General features: G+C 42.4%; 1 protein-coding gene across 1 annotated transcript; it reads left to right on the top strand.

Moving 5' to 3' along the window:
* Positions 1-2,673: 2,673 nt before the first annotated feature.
* Positions 2,674-19,727, top strand: LOC118214965 (transmembrane channel-like protein 3). Its single transcript, XM_035395280.1, has 22 exons — positions 2,674-2,881; positions 3,850-3,996; positions 5,456-5,531; positions 6,812-6,893; positions 7,148-7,254; positions 8,011-8,109; positions 8,309-8,451; positions 8,787-8,934; positions 9,483-9,526; positions 10,499-10,646; positions 11,252-11,361; positions 11,867-11,945; positions 12,837-13,085; positions 14,058-14,186; positions 14,414-14,481; positions 14,719-14,847; positions 15,342-15,452; positions 16,100-16,225; positions 16,662-16,740; positions 17,059-17,101; positions 17,262-17,523; positions 18,141-19,727. The coding sequence occupies exons 1-22, from the start codon at positions 2,763-2,765 to the stop codon at positions 19,042-19,044; spliced, it is 3,402 nt and encodes a 1,133-aa protein (XP_035251171.1). The 5' UTR covers positions 2,674-2,762; the 3' UTR covers positions 19,045-19,727.
* Positions 19,728-19,839: the final 112 nt, after the last annotated feature.

The raw sequence follows: 19,839 nt of genomic DNA on the forward strand, positions 1-19,839 counted from the left end.
GATACACTAACATAATCAAATTATCCTAGTGTATGTATTCTGTTTATTTGCATCTGAATATTTAATGGGGGATTATGCCAGTTTTTTTGGAGCCCCTTCTGCCAATTTTAATAACCTATTTATAGAATTCTTGCATTCTTCACTCTAATGGTTTTGTTTTCACAATGCAAATGTAACCCTTTGCACAAAAGCCTTCTCATATAGTCTATTCATGGGGTTTTCAATGAGAATTAATGCTCTGTTTCCAAAGCTGAGCTGACCCAGTTCCTAATGGGTCTAGTGTTAGCTAGCTGCATTTTAATTTTAATTTTGATTGTTTTTCAGTGACATTCTGCTATCCTCTTTACTCACTACCACTCACAATGAAGCAAAACAACACACAATTGGACATGGGTGATAGAATCTGGAATATGACAATGAATATGAATCTTGAATATGAAATGGAACATTTCTGGAATATAAAGGCAATAGTAACCCAGAGAAGACTCTCATTAGTTGAATAATAAGGCTGAAGCTTGTAATAAAGTAAGATTTTAAGATTTTTTTTTAGAGAAAGATTTTATCTCTGAAAACTGAAGTTATCCTGAGAGACAAACCCGTGCCAAGTTCCAAGCAATGCTGCTCAGAAACCTAATAAAAACATTAAACCACCCTCCCATGAGGCAACCATCGCTATTCCTCAGATAAATTACCCATGCAGTGCTGAGATTCTCCTGCACAATGTGGCTAAGCAGAGCCGAGCTGCCAGCTTAATGTATTAGCTTCTATTGCTTAAATTTTAATGCCCTCCGTTTTCAAGCTACGCGGGTGCACTTGGGGGCTGTGGCTTTTTTGTGATCCATGGAGAATGCAATTAGCCAACGCTTTACTGTGAAAGAACCAGTTGAGTTCAACTGGATTGTTTGATCATTATGGAGAGAATTATTCCTTTAATACTGCACAGACAGAGCTCAAAAGAAATCCCTTCTGTATTCAAGAAACCCAACTGTCCTTTTCTTCACCTGGTATGACTCCTAATATGGCCAGTGAAATAACACACAGCTTTAGGAACATAGATATGTAATACATTAAGTTCCTAAAATGCCAGTTTTGTGCACAATATGTATACTACTGACTCACAATCTGCTCTGCTTCAAAGTGGAGTTTCTCCTGGAGCACTTCTCCAATGCACACCCTACACGCCACACCTTACTACAGGAGACTGCCATTGGAAGAGAGACATAGTTTACACGGAGGACAGGTGGTAACCTGTGGGCACCTGGCTGTTGTTTGCAGGCACTAATGTGGCAGTAATCCAAGGTACCCTGGCAGACTTAAACCCACTGTAACTGTTATCACAGTTGACTGCTGTCAGCCGAGGCTGCGATCCAAAATTTGCAGGTGCTTTATCTGACTGAGCCACTCCAGAGCCCAGTATGCCCTGAAATCTGACACATCAGAGCTGCAATACTTTGTGTCTCCTGAATAAATCTTTACCGAATGAGGCTTCACAGAGGACAATCTGGCCATTTCGTTTGCACAGATTTTCCATCACAGATGAGTTTCTCATATTCTCCGCACTGAGAGGGAGATTTAAGGGTAAAGTACCTCAGAGAATGCTCCCAGTTCATTTAAATTCAGCACTCTGTGCCCGTGGAATTCTTTAAGGCCTAATTCCGGCTCACTGTGCCTTCTGTTACAGAGTCAGCTGCAGCAGCATAAAGCCTGCGGCCAAACCAACATATGGAAAATGATCATATATTTGGTAACCAGCCCAATTATGCTTTTCCAAGAGGAGTCATTCCCTAACTACATCGTCTCATTTACAGCTATGCCATGAAAACCGCAATTCCCAATGGCTCACTTAGACATGAATTACTACTGATATTTTATCAGGTGGTCTATCTTAAAATTCACAGCATGCATTGCTTGTTTTATGGTTAAATCGCTTTAATCAGACACTTAGTGTTTTTGTTTTAGAGTGGATTTTACATCATGGCACGCTGTAAACTAAAGCACATTAAATCGACTTTGTACTTTAATTGTACAGCAATATTCATGCGTATGTGAACATACAGCACAATACACTCTTTGGTGGGAAAAAAGAAAAATGTATGTGTCTGTGTATGTGCATGTCTTGCCATGTGTGCATGTGTGTGTTCAGATAAAGAATGTTTCTATTGGAAAGGGTCTATGGTCATCTAAAGGTCCTTTTGGCCCTTTATTGGCGATTACCTGTAGAGATGACCCATGGGGGTGACCTTTGGTTTGGGTAAAGTGTGAAGTAAGGATTCTACCTGTTAGCAGTCAGTCTAAGATGTCTGTAGTGCCCTACTCTGACATTGGCATGAAGACAGAAGACATCTGTCTTCTCTCCTTATTAAATGCACCTATAAAGAATGCAATGTGATGAGGCTGTTTTTTTTTTAGTGTACCGATTCTTAGCTTAGTATCTATAGTTTTAAAGCACTTTATGCATGCTGGATTTCTGTTTCTTATAACAAAATGTTCCCATGGTGTGTGCTGTCTCTTTAACAGCCTCTAATGGATGGGGTGGGAGTGACTGTGTTCGCTCAGTCTCGTCCTGCTGGGGGTCTCCAGCACCCTCCAATCAGGGATCATGTCAGCAGGTCCTCCAGCCCCTCCTCAGCTGAGGATGTACACAGAGTAGGGAGGTGTGGGGGGGGGGGGGTCCGTGAGGAGCTGCGGAGCCTGAAGAGCAGCTGGCAGTTGGGGAGGTGAAAGTTTCAGTGCGCAGACGGACGCCCGGCTCCCTCGCAGACATGAGCGCCCTCAGCGAGCCCGTGGCCATCGCCCGCCCGCCCCGCTCCTCCAGGAGGCACAAGAGCATGAGGAAGAACTCCCGCAGGATCTACTCGCACTACCAAGACCCGGTGCCCGGGTGAGCACCCCCATATCCTCTGTCTCTCTTTCCTTTCCTTCTGCTTCCCCTCTTTCTTTTCTTCTCTCTTTCTATTTCTCTCTCTCTCTTGCTCTCTCTCACTGTCTGCCTCTCTCTCTCTCACTTTTCGCTCCTGCTTCTCCTCTTTCCCTAAATCTCTCTTCTTTTCACCCTCTCTTTCTATACTTCGTTCTCCCTCATTTCTTATCCCTCATTTCTTTTCCTCTCTTTTTCCCTCGTTCCTTCTATTCCTCTTGCTGTCAATCTTGCTTTTGCTGTTTGCCCATAGACAGGTCAGATGCCTGGCATGATCCGCTTCTTAATATGCAACACTGTATTTATGTTTAGAAATAAGCGATAACACTGAAATAGCGAATAAAATGTAGGTTTGTTTATAAAACCATAAATATTCTCTGACAGTTTATGTATATAACTAAATTAAATGCGTGTTCAAAGCTGGATTTGTGATGGCATAATTTAAGAGATTTTTAGGACATTTATTTCATGTTGTTGGTTGATATGCTATTTTGTTATTCAAATGTATTTAACAGTGCAGACCATGTTGTTTTGTCTCTCTCATGTTTTCTTAAATCCAAATAGTTTATGTTGAGGACTGTTCATGCTTTCCTCTAGAGTTCTGTTTTAATCTCAGGCTTTAATGGTCTTATGAAAGATTTTAACATATTAATTTGCACTAAATCAGAGTGATGAAAGATAAGCAAGCCAAGCACTGCTTTTATATTCATGAGATTCCTGCCTGACGTTATCACGCATTTCGGTTTCTGTTGCTGTTTCACAAACAATTTAATTGAACACATAACTTAAAATTATTTTTAAATTATTATTTAAAAAAAAAAAATTGTTTCCAGTAATGAAGTCTTTATGTTACGTCTTTATGTGTGTCACAAAAACTCAGACATTGTTTATTTGTTCAGATAGTGATGTGTTATTTTTTACTTCTCTCTCAGCCAATCGGACGAAGAGGATAAAGAAGATGAGAGAGTCGACAGCAACGACCCCGAGGAGATGTTCCAGAACATTCAGATCCAGAAGGAGATTATTGCCAATATTCGAAGCCGACCCTGGCCTATGAGACACAAACTGAAGGCCCTCAAGTGAGAACCATCGGACAACATTGCTCACAGAACACTGAGGGAAAAGCACACATAGCTCGTATGCATGTATTAAGTAACACTGAAATTTCACTGACCATGAAAACTTACACTGCTTGTGTACTCTGTGACACTGCACAGAGTGAAAGCTGCACAGGGCTCTGCTATATTTACTCATATTTAAAAGAAAACATTTAGAATTTTATCCCAACATTGTAAGCTTTGTCATAAAGAACAAGAAATAGCGTAATTATTGATAAGCTTAGCCCAGGGTGTGAGAATGCACCATTGTTTTTGCTTATTAGCTTTAATGACATCAGCCGGAGCATGCTTGTAAAGTGGAGCTGGGAAGCATGGCTGTAAGATGGATGAAAACATTACATATTCGTAAAAAGCCTCTGCACTGCAGCATTCATCCCATTACTTTTGGCGTTCAGTGCTTTTTCGTCAGTTTTAGAAGTGTAAATGGTGGATGTTCATTATGCAGGGCTCATAAATGGTTAAATTAGCCTAACTAAGTGACACTAATGGGGGGAAGGAACCATCCGCAGAGTAAACAGAGGATATAAATAATAGTTAATGTTGGCGCTCGAGAGCTCTCCGCTCTAATGACACGCCGTCGGGAAAAACAAATCAAATTAGAGCAGGTGATATTTTAATTTTAGTTTGATTATGTGCCCAGTCAGTTTTACAGGGGTCAGAGCCTTGATCCTGTCGGTGGCATGCAGGCTATAAAGCATGCTGTGGTCCAGCACTGTGACTGGGACTAGAACTAATACAGTACCGCTTCCCCCATTACTGCACCCCCACCAGCCCCCGTGCACACATACACTCACACCCACTGCCGGGCGATCTGTCCCCCAAAACCAGAAAAACTGCTGATCTGCGTCCCAACACCAGGGTTTATGTGGAAGATTTGTTATTGCTTCAGAAGAGTTTATTGCTGCCCTCTAGACTGAGATGCAAGCCTGCATTTTATTTTCGCTGTAATCTCTGGATGAACGCCCACAGATTCCGTCCCCGCAGAAACCGTTCATTTGGCATAGTCTAAATGAGAGATTACCACCTGCGCTATAATGTGCATATCTTTTAAATGATTGTCTCTGCAAAATACAGCACCCCCTCCACCCCCCCCAAAAAAAGGAAAAAAAATCTAAATTTGTGCTGTGCATGGTTTGCTTTGTTTGAAAATGAAAATGAAAATGAAAGAGTATATCAAAAATATAATGATAACAGCTCATATTGCGACCCCTTGCCTCCAGAATGGCTGATGTTGCAGCCCCAATGGGCTGCAGAGTAATAAAGCGCATGCAGAAACGACCTCATCACCGCATCTCGCTGCCATAAATCTGCACCAGGGCTCAGAATTCCTCCCACTGCGACTTCATTGATAAAGCGGGCGTACGGGGAGCGAGATCCTCCATTGAACCCTGTAATGGTTCTGTGTGCCTGCCTTGTCCAGGCAGGCTCGGGAGATCGTTCTGAAGTACGAGGGCAGGCTGACCAGAACCAGAGGGTACCAGGCTGCAGGAGCTGATGTAAGTCGGATGTGAAACTGAGCTTGACATAGTACATAAACATGTTAGATTCAACTGCATGGAATGCATATAAAAACACACATTATTATGCATACGCATATATACAGGAATCATTTAAAAAATCTGTCCCCAGTGATAATTTCTTAGTATTGGAGCATAAATCCCAGGTGTACCACAGATTTGTATTTATATACATTTATATATTTCTGTTTAAATAAGATATTTGAGAGGGTTGGGCAGCATCACGTTGGTTAAAGCACAGTTATTCCTGCGGTTCCCTGGAGGGAATCTAGAGAAAAAAATATTTATGTTGTGGCCATGTTCACACCATGTCAATTTGTGGGTACACGACACTTTACTCATGTCCACAATTTATTATTGCATGGCCATGTCATATTAATTAGTGTGAACGAGATCATTGCTTGTTGCCACCACTTATTATTGCAGGGCCACATGATCATTTTCCCTTTGTCTCCTCCAGAGCTCGGCACTTACACACCCTTTAGCATGTTTGTGATTTTGGTGTTCGACTTTACGATGAGATGCACTTAGTCTAATTACGTCCATCCCTCAGGCTTTTCCCATTGAATACTTTCAATTTATGCGCAGAGTATGGGGTTTTATCTCATTGTTTTATAAGGCTTTTTATAAAACTAGAGAGTTTGGTAGGGCTATAAAAACACATGACTTAAAACTGTCTAATTCTGTTCAATCATTTGTCTCTGTCTCTCTTTCTGTCTCTCTCTCTCTCCCCCCTCTCTTCGTGAGAGACACACATTGCAGTTGTATGTGCACTAGCTGCACATTCAGCCCTGCACACTGTGTGCAGTATTTGCCTGCAGACATTGCTGGTGAAATTTATAGCCAGTTGTTATTGCTGAGTTTAATTAAAATGTTCCAATGGCATTTCGGTAAAGCTTTCTGAGCGCCGAGCGCCATTAAAATTAATTGACTTTTAGCAAGCGGATTGATGATGGTTTATTAATTACAGAGATTGTTTCTGGTTCCTTGTGGCTTTTGCTAGATTGGAACCTGGAAACCACATTAATCAACTGAGCCTGTTTACGTATTGCTTCATTCAGTTATTTATTTAGCTATCATCGGTGACCGTAATTACCCTCAGCACAAACTGATGATACACTACAAACATATCGACTTCCTGTATGTACTGGGATGAGAGTGACAATAGCCTCGTCTGGTGTTGTCCTACGGGGAATAGCCAAAGGAGCCCTTTCAAATTGAAAATGACCTTTGTCATTTATGCTGTTGGTTGTTTGCAGTTGCTGAAGAAACTGTCCCGCCTGCTGTACAACATCGTGGTTCTGTTCATTCCCTGGGAGATGAGAATTAAGAAGATTGAGAGTAAGGAGCAATAAAGGCCTGTGTTCTTGCCATTATGTTTTGTCAATTTTCTTGCTTTCATTTTTTTTTTTGTCTCTCAAACCTGCTATTTGGACCTTAATCAATAGTGATATCCTTTTGGCCATGTTTGGGTTCCAGGATATTTAAAGCTCTCCTTATTTCATGATTTCTGAAATGGTACTACAAATGCTGTTTGTTTGGGAATTATACTGGGATGTTTTGATAGCAATATGATCCTCTGACATGATCTGCAGGTCATTTCGGGTCAGGCGTGGCCTCCTACTTCATCTTCCTGCGATGGCTTTTTGGAATCAACATTGTCCTCACCATCATGACTGGAGCTTTCATTGTACTCCCAGAAGTGAGTCTTTCCACTGTTCTCTTAAGAGCAATACTACAGAAAACACTAAAGTCATTTTGTTCTCAGATACTATTTATTTCTTGTTCATACCATTTTGTGGTCTGTCAAAGCAAGAGCTGACTGCAGATTTTATGAGTTTTTATCTTTTGAGTTTGAGTCATTAAATACCAGGCTCTAGGTGACAGCATAAAGAATATTTTAAAAAGGAACGTTTTGTTTTAAGACTCTAAGGAAGCTTACATGCACAAAATAAAATGGCAAGAGAGACCATAAAAATACTGGTGAAAGGAAAAAAATGCTCTAAAGATCAGAGGAACCTTTGTGGAGGCTGGCTGCTTTGTTTCAGAGGGAGCTGATTTATGTTGCTCCTGTCGCGCGGTTGTAGGTAATTTCCCTCAGTATCTCTCTATCTTGCCATTTCTCTCTCTCTCTCATTCCATCTCTCTCCTATAGATCCCAGCCACCCTGAAAACTGCTGGTCTTTGCTCCATATCTGTTTGTTTAGTGACTAAATAGGCTTCTTGTCTGTGTACTACCATTTTCCAGGAATGCAGGGTGATCGTTTTAATTAAATGTCTTAGAGAATATTTTTTATAGTTTCCCACATTGGCTCAAATGGCTTTGTCTATTATTTATACACTTTTCTTGCTCCTGTAAAATTACCACTGTGAGATTTTGTGTGACAGCCCGATAGCAAATGACTCTGTAAAAATGAAGACTGGTTGATTGAATGATTTTCTCTGTGTTTTCTGTTAGCTGCTGGCAGGGGCACCCTTTGGTACCACCAGGAGTAAGACCATTCCGAAGGAGCACCTGGCCTCTGCTCAAGACCTGGACACCATCTGGTCTCTCGGGGCAAGACTATCAAAGATTTTTATTGTCCTGTCGATATCGGGCACAGCTCAGGATAGCGCAAGAATTTCATTAACTCAGCATGTCAGTGTATCGTTCTCCTGCTCTCTCAGACCCGCACTCTGTTCCATTATTTTCTCCCACTATCTCAGACATCTGTCCCCTTATCTCTCCGTGTTTCTGCGTGTTTTTGCTCCGGTAGGGCTACCTCCAGTACTCGGTCCTGTTCTATGGTTACTATGGCCGGGTTCGAAAGATTGGAAGTGCCGGGTATCGGCTGCCTCTGGCCTACTTTCTGGTTGGGATGGCTGTTTTTGCCTACAGTTTCATCATACTGTTAAGAAAGTAATCTTTAGAGACTTAAACTTCTCAACATTGCTTTTTCATGATTTGTAAAATGTGGCCCTTACAGTGTCATGCCTTCTGAAAAAACATCAAAATATACAACATAACTATTTTTTATCATATTTTTCATAAACTATTAATTCATTTTAAAAATAGTTTTAAGAAAATTTTAACATTGCACTATTTGTGTCTTTATAATGTGTGTGTGTGTGTTTGTGTTATTTTTTTATCTTATGTGAATTTCAGAGCTGAACCTTTTGCCTATGACTTATTGTTTGAACAAAACTGTATTTATGAATGAAAGTCTGACCATTTGTGCGTTTCGGTTCATTAAGAATGGCCAAAAACTCGAGGCTGAGCCTGGCCAGTGCCTCCGATGAGAACTACACTTTCTGCTGGAGGGTGTTCTGTGCCTGGGACTATCTGATCGGGAACCCGGAAGCCGCTGAGAGCAAAGGGGCGGCCATCGTCAACAACATCAGGGTGAGCGCTGCGGCTGGCAGTCACGGGACACGCTTTCTTTTCTCAGCACGCAAAAAACTCCTCCTACCTCACAACACACCCACTTTACCTGCCCTTGAGACACACCTGCACCCTTTCTCTAATTACTGAACACACCCTTCCTATTTAATGGTGAGACATACAGTTCAGTGGACACACATCCTTTTCATAAAATACACCCCTCCTACTGTATCACACCCCTCTTATCTGGTCACAAGATGCAAACTTCTCTTATCTCATTCCCAGTGTTCAATCGTGTTCACTCAGCTTTAATTCAGTACGACTTAATCTCAGTAGAAAAGCTGATGCTTCAGTGTATTGATGTTGAATTCCCCAAGAGACTCCTATCCGTTTCAGCTGATCTGTTATCCCTATGACGCACATAAAGAGCGAAGAGCTCTGACTGGGGGAACGCATGTGTCCTGTGCTGTGTGTGGGAGTCCGTCATCTCTTTTAACATCTGTCCTGCTGTGTCTGTGAAAGTCACATGCTGACTGTCTGTTCACTCTGATTGTTCATTTCCTTCCAAGGAGGCCATTGTTGAAGAACAAGAGAAGAAGAAGGACACGAGTCTGTAGGTGTTTGTAGGACGTACTTTTTATGATTATTATAATGAAAGTTTCCCACTGGAAGGCTAGCTCCTGCTGAATTTCCCCCAGGTTAGAGTGGAACTCAATAGATTTGTGATATTCTGCATGTCATCCCTCTCCCCTCGGATTGTCCGAACCCTCAGAGAGTGGGCTCTGAGCAGCTGTGATTTATAGACCAGCCCCATGCAGTCACTGAAGAGAGCAAACTGCAAAAAACATGGCCCCATATTTCATATGCAGTCTTTTACTGCAGAGCACCCCCCACCCTAAATCAGTGAGTCATGCCCCTAAATCTCCATCAGACCCACGCACGCAAGTCTCTGCACTGCCACCCCCAGCAAACGGGTAACATTATTTACCATAGTCAAAACCAGGTATGGTACTCACAATAAACGTTCCACACAGATGTCTGTCTCTGCCACTGTGTACATGGCTATTATGACAGCTTGCTCTAAATGGATGAAAATGCCTACTGTATCTGTAGCTAGGCTTTCATTAGAATGCCGCAAAGCATTAACATTTAACAATCTCTCATAATATCTCCCCACACGCACCCGCTATTTGATGGAAGTTTGACTTAATGCCTATTGGAAATAGCAACCATAACATCTTTTGTTTCATTAGACTGAAAGACCTGCCTTTGTTTCTTTGTTCTTTATGAATTCAATGTCGCTTTAACTCATCATTGGTGCTGTAATTCATCCCCTTCCAATTTATGTCAACAATGTTGAAATTATACTGATTCTAATTAGAGGAATGGTTTTCCACTACATGTAATTAATGGCCATGAATTACTTCTGAAGACTGCCTTTATACATTTACGGAGAGCATAAAAAATAGCAAAATTCATCAAAGAATTAAATTGGAGTATTATCAGTAAGCTCACAATCATGTATTTTTCTGAATGTTGCAGGTATTTATATTGGGATTTTACACATTTCTCTCTGCCTCGCTAGTGCTGTGCTGGTCAGTCTGCGCATCCTGGCCAACATCCTGGTCCTGCTGTCTCTGGCAGGCAGCATCTATATCATCTACTTTGTGGTGGACCGTTCCCAGAAGCTGGAGCAGGAGAAGCCAGAGCTCACACTGTGGGAAAAGAATGAGGTAGGAGAGCAACAAGGGTGCTGTAGCTACATCTTTATCTTTCCTTTCATCCATCTCCCTGCCAAGCTCTGGACAGTAAAATGGGGGAAGGGGGGTGCACGCTATGTCATCTGTCAGGACCATTACTGCTCAGATATGACAGCTGGTTTCTTTCGTTCCAGTTTATACAGCGGCCTCCAAAAGTATAGGAATGATAGAGGGAATTTGTTATGCTTGCTGTATACATATTTTATTTGGATTTGAGATCAAAAGATGAATATGAGACACGTACAGACTTTTATTTCATGGTATTGACAAGTGTATATGTCTTTCAATTTAACAGAGACAGCTGTATTCTAGGTCCCATTCTACTGTTTCACTCTCCTGTTACTTTTGGCTCTGTATGTCCTTCCTATGGCTGAAGAGTTCTGTCTTGGTATGGTGGTGTTGTCAGAGTGACCAGGCTGTGCTTCTCATTTAGCCTAACACTGAATTAGTCAAACTTTCAGGCAGTCAGATCTGGTCTTGGTCTCCTGTGTATCCTGCTTCCTATCACTAGCGTCCTGTCACCTACAGACCTCTGTCACCTGTCACGCTGGTGATGAGCCTTGTCTGTGTGCCGGCAGGTCAGTGTGGTGGTGTCCCTGATCACCATGATTGCACCGTCAGCATTTGAGCTGGTGGCCCAGCTGGAGATGTACCACCCCAGGACCAGCCTCCGTTTCCAGCTGGCCAGGTGAGAACAGACACTGGGGGGCAGAATTTTAGATGCTCCAGCAATAAATAAATTGAGGGGGGTGGGGGGGGGGGGGTGCTGCTCCCCAACATTCAGAAAAATGTGCAATGAAGTACATACTAATTTATTTAACATTAATGAGCTGAACTAAATTGAGAGAACCTTTTGACATATTGTTGCTAGAGATCACAAAACTATACAGGACATGCAGTCCTCATAATCAAACACATATTTACTGCATCAGGTTAAGTCCCTTGCTGAAGATACACCAGAAATTTACCACCTGGGATTTATACCTGCAGCCTTCTGCTGCAATACCAGTTCCACAAATACTGCAGTGCCTGGGGGAAATGCATAAAATAGTAACAGTAATGTTTGATCCTGGGGGTTGAATGATAATTTTAAAAATATATTCTGAATGCATATGAAAAATCCGAGGTGATGATATGTATCTAGCTTGTGTGAATTGCTGGTGAAATTGCTAAAACTGTGTTTCCCTTGCCAGAGTGTTGGTCTTGTATTTGGGAAACCTGTACAGCCTGATCATTGCCCTCCTGGACAAGGTGAACAGCATGAGCTCAGCTGTGAGTACTCTTCTTTTTCTCCTTATTCTACCTCTTTCCAGAGATTGTGGTGAAATATTTCATATTTCTGTGCTTTCTCTTGTGACACTGGTGTAGATATTCACACATCACTCACTAAGCGTTGCGTTGACGGTCCTTGTCACTAGGTGTGTGTGTCTGAAAATTGTCCAGGTACTGCTAGTCTGTAGTACCAGCAGTACATGGACACATGTCTGTATGCACATGCATTGCATGTGTATGTATGTACTGTACATATATGTGCACCTTCATCAAAAGTGCGGAAAAGGGTTTCTGTTCAGTAGATTATTTTATGTTTAATAGAATACTGTTGAGTACAGAGCAAAATCTTGTGTTTTTTCTTGCTTGATTAATTCAAATTTGAAAATGTAACAGTGACTCCTCGTCAGGGTTATCCAGATAGACATACAGTTCTGAGCTCTTGAGTCTGCTAACATTGGGACATACTGTACATTTCTGTCATGAGCTCAATGTTTTTCTTGAATTTGTAATGTAGTGACAGCCTCTCCTAAAGGGATACACTTTGGCTGTTCCTCCTGAAGACAGCAGGGGAGATGTCTTATGAGTGCTGTCTGTTCAAGGGCACAGCAGTAGAGCCATGCAGTGGAGTTAACCCTGAACCCTTCTGGTTACGAACTAAGGCCCCATATCACTGTGCCATAACTGCACTCCACACCAGAAGACACAAGAGGGTGTGATAAGAGGGCATGATCAGCAGATGGACATATAAATGTGTGGGTGCGTGTGTGTGCGTGCGTGTTTGCCAGATTAAGTAGAGACCATGATCAGCCCGTGTGTGTGTGCGCACGCGCATACACTTGCCAGGTTAAGTACAGAGTGTGATCCCCCCGTGTGTGTGTTTCTGTGTGGCAGATTCCCGTGGCAGCTGCGGGGAACTGGTCAGACTCCTCAGCTTTCCTGGCCACCATTGCCCTGCCCGAGGAGGAGAACCTGGCCACCATTGTGCCGGAGATCTCCGACCGGCAGAACAGCACCATGGCTGTGGCACTGGAACCCAATCGGACCAAGAGTGCCATGCCCCTCATCCAGAACCACACCGCCCTGTACGAGTACAACATGCGCTCACAGCAAGACCAGTGCTGGGAGACATACGTCGGGCAGGTAGGAAGTATCATCAGCATTGTCATCATCATTATCATCAGCATCCTACTATTATTATTATTATTATTATTATTATTATTATCATCAAGAATATTTTATTATTATTATTATTATTATTATTATTATTATTATTATTAGTAGTAGTAGTAGTAACAATACTAATAACAATGGCATCATTTAAAAATGACTATCCAAGGAACATCACATAGTAACCATTGTTTCTACTTTTTATTTTAATTAGATGGATTATATGGATGGATTAGAAAAGTCCATTATAAAGGCAGTATGTGTGAATGTGTGATTTAAGTGGATATCCAGAATATATCAATGATTGCATTTTTGTATTTATATTGTACAGCATATTTGATGTTTGCCTTGAAACAATATATTTAAATATTATACAATAACAATATATATGAGTATATGTAAAACAATTCACATAAGTTTTTATTTGTAAAACACACAGGTAGCTTGTAAAATATTGGCTAATATATAGAGATTTAATACATGAACATGTTCAGTAATAAAGATAATAAACACCCAATCTCGGCCCCCAATACTATTTAGAGCTGAGATGGTTCTGTCTGTGCGCTCACTGAAAAATTACAGTGTCATTCTGCAATTGTGTGCAGTGGTCCCTGTTAAATAGTTTTTAAAAGCATTACGTTGGGGGGCCAAATGAAAACTTACTGCCTTTCAGCTCCCCCACCCTCCCCACGACATTTTTTGCAGATTGGATATTGATCAAAATGTGCAGCATGACATTTATTTAATGGAATTGTCCAGGTGGATGAGATGTTACATGTATCGCTTTTTGTTTGAAATCTTTACAACCACTTGAATTTCCCCTTGACTGCAGGCAGGAAAGTGCTTTTTTAATGGGTCTGCCTTTCTTCTATGGAAAAAAGTCATCAAATGTGTAGCAAAATTTAATCATTTTAAAATAACAAAATAATTGCTCTTCTGTTGCAGGAAATGTTGAAACTCTCGATCATTGACATGATATTTACGGTGGCGAGCATCTTGCTTATCGACTTCATCCGTGGACTTTTCGTCCGGTACCTGAGTGACTGCTGCTGTTGGGATCTGGAAAGCAAGTTTGTAAGTGAGCACATCTGTGAACTGCTTATCTACAGCTTTGTTTCCCCAACTTCAGCTATATCAGATTTATAATCATTTATACTCATAGATTCACAAATTCCTGAATGAGTACTTATTAGTGTGTGTGTGTGTGTGTGTGTGTGTCTGTGTGTCTGCACATACGTATTTTTCTATATTGGTGTGTATGTGTGCATGTTTCTTTGCATGTGTGATGTATTTAATTACAGCCTGAATATGGAGAATTTAAAATCGCTGAAAACGTTCTCCATTTGATCTACAACCAAGGAATGATCTGGTATGTGAAAAAATTTCTGTGTGCGTTATGGATGAAGTGTATTTGACTTCTGCAGTAGTGATATTTTCTACAGAGCAGAAATGAAACCTTTCTTATGTAGAGAATTCGAGTTCACTGTTATCTTGCATGTTAGGCTGTATCTTGCGTCTTGTGTCTACCTGAACTATTGTTGAAAGTTTACTTTTTAAAGTGTTATTTTAATCCTTTTTTGTAACGTGTTATATTTATTGATCCCAGGATGGGAGCATTCTTCTCACCATGCCTGCCAGCATTTAACGTAATGAAGCTGATTGGTCTGATGTATCTGCGTAGCTGGGCCGTCCTTACCTGCAATGTCCCACATCAACAGGTTTTCCGAGCCTCCAGGTCAGTGACTGATGTTGGGGTGACGAGGTCCCCCTCGGCCTGAAAGAGACTGAGAGAGGCTAACTGCCTCTCTGACCGGCACGCTCACAGCCCTTCTTCTGTGCTGATTTATCTAATGGCCTCTTTCCCTGCCTTCAGTTCCACACACTCTCCATCTCCAGTGACAAGAGTCCTTCATGTCAAACATAAAAGTCTCCCAACATGGCCGCCTAGTACAGCCTGCCTTGTGACCACACATCCCTCGGGGCCTGGCTGGTGTGAGGTTCTGCTAACATGCGCACCTTTGAGAGATTCTCACACAAACAGCGCACCATCATTTCAACCTATTCAACTGGGGAAGAGCATTCCTAGTATGCTTCACTAGCTAAATTCTTTTTGTTCATAATGAAAAGTTCCACTGTATGACGCAGATGGCGGTGGCCAGTCAGAAACATTCAGGCCACTAAGCGCACTCCCAACACGCAGGCTGCCTTTGTTTTCGATGTTTTCTGCAGGTCTAATAACTTCTACCTGGCCATGCTGCTGTTCATGCTCTTCCTGTGCATGCTGCCGACCATCTTTGCCATTGTGAGGTACAGGCCATCCCAGCACTGCGGTCCCTTCAGGTGAACGGCCTCATAAATCACGGCCTGACTTTCACTCCTCAAAGTGCTGTAGGAAATATCACCCGCGTTTTTCTTGGTCTGTCTAAACCAATCGTGTCTTATCCAAACAGGCTGATGTGGGTGCAGGGTTTTGTTTTAGCCCAGTACTATGAGACCAGATTCAAGCAATTTACGAATAATGCTTTTCAATCAAGACCTTGATAAGTAGAATATCACATGTCTTAGTGTTGAGCTAAAACAAAAACCTGAAACCACATCAGTCCTTTTTTGGATGGAAGTCATTCAGCCCACCTTGGCTCATCATTTGATTAAATATAAAAATACATTTGTGGTGCATTTTATGCATTAAAACAGTGGTAACCAACCCTGTTCCTGGAGATCTACCATCTTGACTCTTTTCATGGCAACTCTAATTGGCACACCTACTAATTAGCAGCTCAACAAGATATTGAATGAGGTGTGCTTTGTTAGGGTTGGAATGAAATAAAGAGTGAACAAATAAATAAATTTAAAAATATCTTTGGAAGACTGTCAAATACCAAATAAACAAAGGAAAATGCAGAGCCAGTGAAAATAAAATATGAAATGTAATACATTTTGATAAATATGCACGCGTTATTAATAATTTGGTTTTTGATTATGCCCAGTGGCCAGGAGAAGATCTATGATATCATCTCTGAAACGATCGCGGCAGACTTCCCACTCTGGTTCAGTAAAGTGATGAGCTATGTGACGAGTCCCGTTGTGGTCCTGCCTGCCCTGCTCCTGCTGTTGTAAGTACAAAAGTCTTGGCTCATTTGCTTTATGGAATGACTGGGTCAGGTAATCTTCAGTGAGCTAACATACAGATTGGGGCAGTGATTTGATATCTGGGTTTGGAATTCAATTATTGAGGAGGCACAGCTGTATGGAGGACTAAATGTGCCTAGTCCTCCATACCAGCTGAGGACTTGACACAGAAAACTGATTATCTGATGAATGACTTGTCAAACTGTATGGGTCACAGTACACAAAGCTGACTGCGGAGATGAAGAGTAATATTTGACATCATAATATAATGTAAAATCACACCCCATACAGTGTCTGTGATATGTGTGTGTTTTATGTGTTGCGTGTTATGTTTGTGTGTGTGTATGTGCATGTGTGTGTGCATGTATGTATGTGTGTGTGTGTGTGTGTGTGAATGCACGCGTGTTTCTCTCTTTCCAGTATGCTGATATACTACCTTCAGGCCATCGCCAGATCTTTAAAATTCACCAACAATCAGCTGAGAATGCAGCTTCAGACCGTAAGTATGATTACTAATTCAGGTCATCACAGAAGAATTAATGGTTAACAGGCCTCTGGCAAAAAAAAATAGGAGCTAATGCTTTGTTTGTGTTTATGGCAGAAGCAGCAAGCCGATCGAAGCGCGTGCAAGAAACTCAGAGTGAGACACAGACTAATTATATGCCACTTAGCCATTGCTTTATGTCCCAGCCATTCCCACAATGCATTGCATTAGCCATCACAACTTCAGCCTTTAAAAGAGAAAACAGTTTAGTTGTGTTCTCTCTCGAGTCGGATTCTGCGTTCTAAAACACATCTATTCATGTGTTTGTTTCAGGAGAGGACAGAAGATAAGAAGAAGGTCTTTCAGATGGCGGCAGGTGACCTTGGTCTGCTCACTATATTCATAAATATTGTATTTGTGAGGGTCATTGACTGTGTGTTCCTGAATGTGTTTAAAGACCAAACGAAACTGCTGAGTAGTGACTTGTCTTTCTATCCTCTCGATTATGGGGGTCATTGTGGACGGCCCCCCTACAGCCCGGCTCCAGGGCACAGAGGAGGGAGGGAAGAAGACGGAGCAGGAGAGTGACATCACCAGCCAGGAGTCGTCTGTCCGCTCCTCCTCCCCCCGGCGAAACGGCAGCGTCGCCAACTTTGAGTCCCCGGCTCAGCGTGGCAACAGCATCCGCACCATTGCCCAGTCTGCCTCGCGCTCGGACGTGAGCCGGGCCATTGGCACCTCACCAAACCCCTCCATCCCAATTCTGCAGAAGCACCGAATGGACAAGATCCCCAGCAGGTGGGAGACAGCAAAGAAAACCAAACCACAGGGTTCTAGGTTCAAATCGTGGCTGGGGTGCGCTCTGCTTTTTTACATGTGGTTCAACTGTTCAACAGTTTGTGTGTACGCAATAGGAATAGATCATACTCAGTGAATATGCTCCTGTTTCCTGAGTTGATCTGAAGTTGATGTCAGAGGTGTAAAATAAAATTCATCCCCAGTACTTCCAGGTAATCCAGGTGTTCCATGCACAATTCTTCAGGCAATAAATTAACTAATTAATGAAATCAGCTGGCTGACTTCATAGATGGGAGAATCGCATGCATGCCTTTTACTTTCTGACCCCTGGAGTTATCACCTCAGGTTGATGTTCAACCAGAGTTGGTCAAACATTTTGTACTTTGTATCTTTGTGTATGAAATTTTACCTGAACGGCTGCAGTAATTTATGAAGCTACACATATGAATGGGCAACACTAAATACGTTTTAGGTAAACTAAAAATGAATTAAATATACTTACAAAGTGGAAACATTTTATCTAATATAACATTTTCTGGGCTTTAAACTTATGCATTCAAATGTACGCCTCCTTGCTGTTATTCTGTTTTCTGAATACATTTCCGATGCATTTGAAGGCCCCCCGGGTATCTTGGAGGTGCCACAGGCAGCAGATGCAAGTCTTACCACCACGTGGCATACAACCCCTGCAGCCGCTACACTGAGAACATCCACTCTGACCCCCTGTTCAGGAAGAGCGTGCGGCTGGCGCACCCGGACACGGTGGGACTGGCGGCAGCCCAGAGCTTCTCTGGACGACGCTCCCACACCACGCGCTACGTCATCGTCAACGAGCACGAGGTCCGCAAAAAGCTGCTTCGGTCCTCCACCCGAATCCCTCGGCACTACCGCTCTGGCGACACCAGCGACATCGTGGAGCTGTACCCTCGAAACAACAAGAGGTTCGCCGGTCGCGCCCATCACCGCTCACACCAGCCACACCTCAGTGAGGAGGAGGAGGAGGAGGAAGAAGAGGAGGAACTGAGAAGCGTGCGCAGGGGCTCCTTCGGCCAGTCACACCGTCCACGTTCGCTGTCCGACCTCCACCAGCCGGCGCCTGCGCGCTTCTACATTGGGGACCAGGTGGGCAGTGAGCTCTCCATGACGCAGGAACTGGGGGGGGACAGGTACGGGAAGCGGGGGCAGGGGCAGGACGAGGTTGAGGGGGACTGGGAGGACGCAGCATCGCGCTCGCTCTCCCAGACCAACGTCCGCAGTGTCCTGCCCCCATCCGTGCACAATGAGCCACAGGTCAAGCCCAAAACCAAGCACAAGGTGGTGCCATCTCTCACAGAGTCAGACTCGGCTTCAGTAGCGTCCAGCAGTGACCCTCAGAACAGCAGCACTGACCAGTACATCCAGGTCATTCACAACAAAGACAAATACCTCAAGTCCAGTGGCAAGCTCACAAAGAAGAAGTCCAAAGCCAGCACGGATTTCAATGTGTCTGGGTCTAATGAACTGGTCTGCTCAAATGTTTGAGGATAATAATAATAATAATAATAATAATAATAATAATAATAATAATAATGTACAGAGCCCCCTAGGTCTTAACTGAGAAAAATTTGATAAATTGCTGTCTCAAAATTGTAATCTGAGATCATCAGAGATGTGGAAAAAAGTGATATGGTCAGATGAGTCATCCTTTACCATATTCTGGACAAGTGGGCGAGTGCATGTGTGGCGTACGCCAAGCGAACAATACATGACTTGTAGAATCTATGCCAAGGCGCATTGAAGCTGTGGTCCTCGTGGTGGCCCAACACCTTACTAAGACACTTCATGTTGGTTTTTCTTTTAATTTGTCACCCGTCTGTATGTACTCAAATAATCAGAATGTTTTACAATGAAAAAGGGTGTAAATATGTAATTGGTGGTGGGTGGTGCACAGCTAGTTCCCTTGTTCCGTGCTTGCAAGGTCCTCGTGTAAATGCTCACCACTCATTCATTGAAGTGGTCAGGATAAGATGACTTTATTTTATTTTTTTTCCAATTTGTGTACACTATGTTGTCATTTTGCCGTTCAGCACTGAATGTTTTGGTGATGCGTGCTACAGTTTATCTCATGGCTGTTTTGTAAATTGCCAGATTGTACTTGTGGCACTAATCAAATAAAAAAAGAACAGAGCACTGATAACCCATATGTAATATACAGTATTCCTTTCATGTGCATGTTCTTTGTTTTTTTTTTAAACGTTTGATGTGTGTTATATTTGGGATTTTTGTGCTTTTTGTATCTGTGTGATGTAAATAAAGCAGTTTACAAATGTATTCTAG

This window comes from Anguilla anguilla, chromosome 16 (assembly GCF_013347855.1).
Source record: "Anguilla anguilla isolate fAngAng1 chromosome 16, fAngAng1.pri, whole genome shotgun sequence".
NCBI classification, from domain to species: Eukaryota; Metazoa; Chordata; class Actinopteri; order Anguilliformes; family Anguillidae; genus Anguilla; species Anguilla anguilla.

Bases quoted from the DNA above. Each gene is read 5' to 3' on its own strand.
- LOC118214965 (XM_035395280.1), top strand. From the start codon at position 2,763: ATGAGCGCCCTCAGCGAGCCCGTGGCCATCGCCCGCCCGCCCCGCTCC. The intron at 9,527-10,498 runs GTAGGTGTTTGT...CTGCCTCGCTAG, and splicing joins AAGAAGAAGGACACGAGTCT to TGCTGTGCTGGTCAGTCTGC. The intron at 10,647-11,251 runs GTAGGAGAGCAA...GTGTGCCGGCAG, and splicing joins CACTGTGGGAAAAGAATGAG to GTCAGTGTGGTGGTGTCCCT.